This window comes from Cetorhinus maximus, unplaced genomic scaffold (genome assembly GCF_964194155.1).
Source record: "Cetorhinus maximus unplaced genomic scaffold, sCetMax3.hap1.1 HAP1_SCAFFOLD_558, whole genome shotgun sequence".
Lineage (NCBI taxonomy): Eukaryota > Metazoa > Chordata > Chondrichthyes > Lamniformes > Cetorhinidae > Cetorhinus > Cetorhinus maximus.
This window is the reverse complement of record NW_027596500.1, coordinates 174,884-181,303: the sequence shown is the minus strand read 5'-3', so window position 1 is coordinate 181,303 and position 6,420 is coordinate 174,884. Positions and strand designations below refer to the sequence as shown.

At 51.5% G+C, this 6,420-nt stretch overlaps 1 protein-coding gene across 1 annotated transcript in view; it reads right to left on the bottom strand.

Annotated features, from left to right (window-relative positions):
- Positions 1-1,757: 1,757 nt before the first annotated feature.
- The window catches only part of LOC144674112 (membrane-associated tyrosine- and threonine-specific cdc2-inhibitory kinase-like), a gene marked incomplete at its 5' end in the record, with an annotated part of 41,830 nt that continues 37,167 nt past the window's right edge, over positions 1,758-6,420 (bottom strand). Inside the window, one exon of the mRNA XM_078535618.1 lies at positions 1,758-3,362. Coding sequence (XP_078391744.1) covers positions 3,176-3,362 — 187 coding nt within the window. The remainder of the gene's footprint in view (positions 3,363-6,420) is intronic.

The following is a 6,420-nucleotide window of genomic DNA, read 5'->3' as shown; positions in this document are numbered from 1 at the left end:
TGGGGACGGTGTAGAGGGAGCTTTACTCTGTATCTAACCCCGTGCTTTACCCGCCCTGGGCGTGTTTGATGGGGACCGTGTAGAGGGAGCTTTACTCTGTATCTAACCCCGTGCTGTACCTGTCCTGGGAGTATTTAACTTTGGACCGTGTAGAGGGAGCTTTACTCTGTATCTAACCCCGTGCTGTACCTGTCCTGGGAGTGTTTGATGGGGACGGTGTAGAGGGAGCTTTACTCAGCATTTGACCCCGTGCTGTCCCTATCTTGGGAATGTTTGATGGGGACAGTGTAGAGGGAGCTTTACTCTGTATCTAAGCCCGTGCTGTACCTGTCCTGGGAGTGTTTGATGGGGACGGTGTAGAGGGAGCTTTACTCTGTATCTAACACCGTGCTTTACCTGTCCTGGGAGTATTTAACTGGGGACGGTGTAGAGGGAGCTTTACTCTGTATTTGACCCCGTGCTTTCCCTGTCCTGGGAGTGTTTGATGGGAACGGTGTAGAGGGAGATTTGCACAGTATCTAACCCCGTGCTGTACCTGTCCTGGGAGTATTTGATGGGGACAGTGTAGAGGGGGCTTTACTCTGTATTTCACTCCATGCTTTCCCTGTCCTGGGAGTGTTTGATGGGAACGGTGTAGAAGGAGATTTACTCTGTATCTAACCCCGTGCTGTCCCTGTCCTGGGAGTGTTTGATGGGGACACTTTAGAGGGAGCTTTACTCTGTATCTAACCCCGTGCTCTACCTGTCCTGGGAGAGTTTGATGGGGACAGTTTAGAGGGAGCTTTACTCTGTATCTAACCCCGTGCTCTACCTGTCCTGGGAGAGTTTGATGGGGACAGTTTAGAGGGAGCTTTACTCTGTATCTAACCCCGTGCTCTCCCTGTCCTGGGAGTGCTTGATCGGGACAGGGTAGAGGGAGCTTTACTATGTATTTAACCCTGTGCTGTACCTGTCCTGGGAGAGTTTGATGGGGATAGTGTAGAGGGAGCTTTACTCTGTATCTAACCCCGTGCTGTACCTGTCCTGGGAGTGTTTAACTGGGGACGGTGTAGAGTCAGCTTTACTCTGTATGTAACCCCGTGCTGTCCCTGTGCTGGGAGTGTTTGATGGGGACGGTGTAGAGGGAGCTTTACTCTCTATCTAACCCCGTGCTGTCCCTGTCCTGGGAGTGCTTGATCGGGACAGTGTAGAGGGAGCTTTACTCTGTATTTGACCCCGTGCTGTCCCTATGCTGGGAATGTTTGATCGGGACAGTGTAGAGGGAGCTTTACTCTGTATTTGACCCCGTGCTGTCCCTGTCCTGGAAGTGTTTGATGGGAACGGTGTAGAGGGAGATTTATTCTCTATCTAACCCCGTGCTGTCCCTGTCATGGGCGTGTTGGATGGGGACAGTGTAGAGGGAGCTTTACTCTGTATCTAACCCCGTGCTGTACCTGTCCTGGGAGTGTTTGATGGGGACAGTGTAGAGGGAGCTTTACTCTGTATCTAACCCCGTGCTGTACCTGTCCTGGGAGTGTTTGATGGGGACGGTGTAGAGGGAGCTTTACTCTGTATCTAACCCCGTGCTGTACCTGTCCTGGGAGTGTTTGACGGGGACGGTGTAGAGGGAGCTTTACTCTGTATCTAACCCCGTGCTGTACCTGTCCTGGGAGTGTTTGACGGGGACGGTGTAGAGGGAGCTTTACTCTGTATCTAACCTCGTGATGCAGAATACCAATGTTGCAGTGATGATTCTGAACAGTGAACCATTTGGAGTACAGAGTACCAAGTCAGTGGAGGCCGTTCCTTATAAAATCCTGCAGAAATCCTTTATTTATATATCTATTTACAGGAGGTAACCTCAGCAATTAACGCTAACATCCGATAAAACTCGGCCAGTCACTGGGAGCTTCCTACCCCAGCACAGAGCACAGGAGGAGGGCTTCCCCCTCTCCCACTCACACAGCTCAGGAGCTGCTCCTGAGACAGCAGGGAAGGCAAGGACAGGAGGGAGTGAAGGAGGGAGGGAGTAGGGCAACGAAAGGAGAGAGGGAAGGAGAAGGCCGACGAGGAGGAGGGACTAGGATGATGAAAGGGAGGGAGGAGGAGGTCAACGAGGGCGAGGGAGGGAGGAGGGGGGCAATGAGGGGACTGAGGGAGGGAGCAGGATGATGATGAGGGAGGGTGCAGGTGGGTGACGAGAGGAACGAAGGAGGGAGGAGGGCAAAGATAGCAAGGAGGAGGGCAATGAGAGGACCGAGGGAGGGATGAGGGCACCGAGGGAGGGACGAGGGCACCGAGGGAGGGACGAGGGCACCGAGGGCCGCGAGGGAGGAGGGCGACGAGTGCCCCGAAGGAGGAGGGCGACGAGGGAGCAGGGCGCCGAGGGCCCCGAGGGAGGAGGGCGACGAGTGCCCCGAAGGAGGAGGGCGACGAGGGAGGAGGGCGCCGAGGGCCCCAAGGGAGGAGGGCGACGAGGATGCCGATGGAGGACGGCGACGAGGGAGGGAGGACGACGGCGACGAGGGAGGGAGGAGGACGTGGACGAGGGAGGGGGAGTAATGAACATCGAACAGTGCGGCGCTCCCTCGGCGCTGACCCTCCGACAGTGCGGCGCTCCCTCAGCACTGACCCTCCGACAGTGCGGCGCTCCCTCAGTACTGACCCTCTGACAGTGCGGCGCTCCCTCAGCACGGACCCTCCGACAGTGCGGCGCTCCCTCAGCACTGACCCTCCGACAGTGCGGCGCTCCCTTGTTAAACTCGTCCCACCTTCGGTCACAATGGGATCTCACCCGCCGGCCACGCCCTCCACACCCACTCCGCAGCCCACCACCCACCTGAGCGTTGCCTTCACCACCCCCCCAAACCCTGCCTGAAGGCGGCGCCAGTGAGCCCGCAGTCACAGATGGCGATGGGTGAGGAGGGAGGGAGGGTGAGGAGGGAGGGAGGGTGAGGAGGGTGGGAGGGTGAGGAGGGAGGGAGGGTGAGGAGGGAGGGAGGGGGAGGAGGGAGGGAGGGGGAGGAGGGAGGGAGGGGGAGGAGGGAGGGAGGGGGAGGAGGGAGGGATGTGGGAGGGGGGAGGGATGTGGGAGGGGGCGGGGGGAGGGATGTGGGAGGGGCCTGGGGGAGGGACCGGACCTCTCTCTTCCCCCACCCACGCCCTCCCCCGACACGGCGAAAGAACAGGGCACGGATCAGTCGCACTCCATCGACTCGTCAAACAGGCTGAGGAGGTTCCGGGGTTCGAAGACCCCCCGGGCCAGAGGGAGCCCATCGTCCTCCAGCGCTGGCGGGCGGCGGTCTCCAGGGTCCGGCGAGTAACGACCACACGGCGAGTCCGGACTGATACGGCTCAGGTTCGGGCTGCCCCGGGATGCGGACCTGGAAAACATTCCGGAAACCCGGGGGTCACCATCGCCATCCACAAACACCCTCGTTCCCAAAAAACCCGTCCACCAATCAGATTCCAGTCTGCAACTCACTCCCGGGTATCTGTTATTCTGTATATAAACCCCCCCGAACCCCTCGATTAGATTCCAGTCTGTAACTCACTCCCGGGTATCTGTTATTCTATATATAAACCCCACCGAACCCCTCGATTAGATTCCAGTCTGTAACTCACTCCCGGGTATCTGTTATTCTATATATAAACACCCCGAACCCCTCGATTAGATTCCAGTCTGTAACTCACTCCCGGGTATCTGTTATTCTATATATAAACCCCACCGAACCCCTCGATTAGATTCCAGTCTGTAACTCACTCCCGGGTGTCTGTTATTCTATATATAAACCCCCACCCGAGCCCCTCGATTAGATTTCACTATGTAACTCACTCCCAGGTATTTGTTATTCTATATATAAACAACCCCCCGAACCCCTCGACCGGATTCCAGTCTGTAACTCACTCCCGGGTATCTGTTATTCTATATATAAACCACCCCGAACCCCTCGATTAAATTCCAGACAGTAATTCACTCCTGGGTATCTGTTATTCTAAATATAAACTCTCCCCGAACCCCTCGATTAGATTCCAGGCTGGAATTCACTCCCGGGTATCTGTTATTCAAAATATAAACCACCCAAACCCCTCGATTAGATTCCAGTCTGTAACTCACTCCCGGGTATCTGTTATTCTGTATATAAACCACCCGAACCCCTCGACCAGATTCCAGTCTGTAACTCACTCCCGGGTATCTGTTATTCTATATATAAACCACCCGCAACCAGTCCTTTAGATTCCAGTCTATTACTCACTCCCGGGTATCTGTTATTCTATATATAAACCTCCCCGATCCCCTCGATTAGATTCCAGTCTGTAACTCACTCCCGGGTATCTGTTATTCTAAATATAAACTCTCCCCGAACCCCTCGATTAGATTCCAGGCTGGAATTCACTCCCGGGTACCTGTTATTCAAAATATAAACCACCCAAACCCCTCGACTAGATTCCAGTCTGTAACTCACTCTCAGGTGTCTGTTATTCTGTATATAAACCCCCCCGAACCCCTCGATTAGATTCCAGTCTGTAACTCACTCCCGGGTATCTGTTATTCTATATATAAACCACCCCGATCCCCTCGATTAGATTCCAGTCTGTAACTCACTCCCGGGTATCTGTTATTCTAAATATAAACCCCCCCGGAACCCCTCGATAAGATTCCAGGCTGTAACTCACGACCGGGTATCTGTTATTCTATATATAAAGCCCCACCCGAACCCCTTGACTAGATTCCAGTCTGTAACTCACTCCCGGCTATCAGTTATTCTATATATAAACCACCACCCGAACCCCTCGACTAGATTCCACTCTGTAACTCACTCTCTGGTATCTGTTATTCTGTATATAAAACCCCCCGAACCCCTCGATTAGATTCCAGTCTGTAACTCATTCCCGGATATCTGTTACTCTATATATAAACCACCCGCAACCCGTCTATTAGATTCCAGTCTGTAACTCTCTCCTGGGTATCTGTTATTCTATATATACACCACCCCGAACCCCTCGATTAGATTCCAGTCTGTAACTCACTCCTGGGTATCTGTTATTCTAAATATAAACCACCCCGAACCCCTCGATTAGATTCCAGTCTGTAACTCACTCCCGGGTATCTGTTATTCTAAATATAAACCACCCCGAACCCCTCGATTAGATTCCAGTCTGTAACTCACTTCCGGGTATCTGTTATTCTATATATCGACCCCCACCCAAACCGCTCGATTAGATTTCACTATGTAACTCACTTCCGGGTATCAGTTATTCTATATGTAAACCACCACCCGAACCCCTCGACTAGATTGCAGTCTGTAACTCACTCCTGGGTATCTGTTATTCGATATATAATCCACCCCGATCCCCTCGATTAGATTCCAGTCTGTAACACACTCTCTGGTATCTGTTATTCGATATATAAAATCACCCGAACCCTTCGATTAGATTTCACTATGTAACTCACTCCCGGGTATCTGTTATTCTATATATAAACCACCCCAAACCCCTCGATTAGATTCAAGTCTGTAACTCACTCCCGGGTATCTGTTATTCGATACATAATCCACCCCGATCCCCTCCATTAGATTCTAGTCTGTAACACACTCTCTGGTACCTGTTATTTGATATATAAAATCCCCCGAACCCCTCGATTAGATTCCAATCTGTAACTCACTCCTGGGTATCTGTTATTCTAAATATAAACCACCCCGAACCCCTCGATTAGATTCCAGTGTGTAACTCACTCCTGGGTATCTGTTATACTATATATAAACCACCCAGAACCCCTCGATTACATTCCAGTCTGTAACTCACTCCCGGATATCTGTTATTCTATATATAAACCAACCTAATCCCTCAACTAGATTCCAGTCTGTAATTCACTCCCAGGTATCTGTTATTCAAAATATAAACCACCCCACCCCGAGCCCCTCGATTAGATTCCAGTCTGTAACACACTCTCTGGTATCTGTTATTCGATATATAAAATCACCCGAACCCTTCGATTAGATTTCACTATGTAACTCACTCCCGGGTATCTGTTATTCTATATATAAACCACCCCAAACACCTCGATTAGATTCCAGTCTCTAACTCACTCCTGGGGTATCTGTTATTCTATATATAAACCTCCCCCGAACCCCTCGATTAGATTCCAGTCTGTAACTCACTCCCGAGTATCTGTTATTCTATATATAAACCTCCCCCGAACTCCTCGATTAGATTACAGTCTGTAACTCACTCCCGGGTATCTGTTATTCTATATATAAACCACCACCCGATCCCCTCGATTAGATTGCAGACTGTAACTCACTCTCCGGTATCTGTTATTCTATATATAAACCACCAAACCCCTCGATTAGATTCCAGTGTGTAACTAACTCCCGGGTATCTGTTATTCTATATATAAACACCCCGAACCCCTCGATTAGATTCTAGACTGTAATTCAC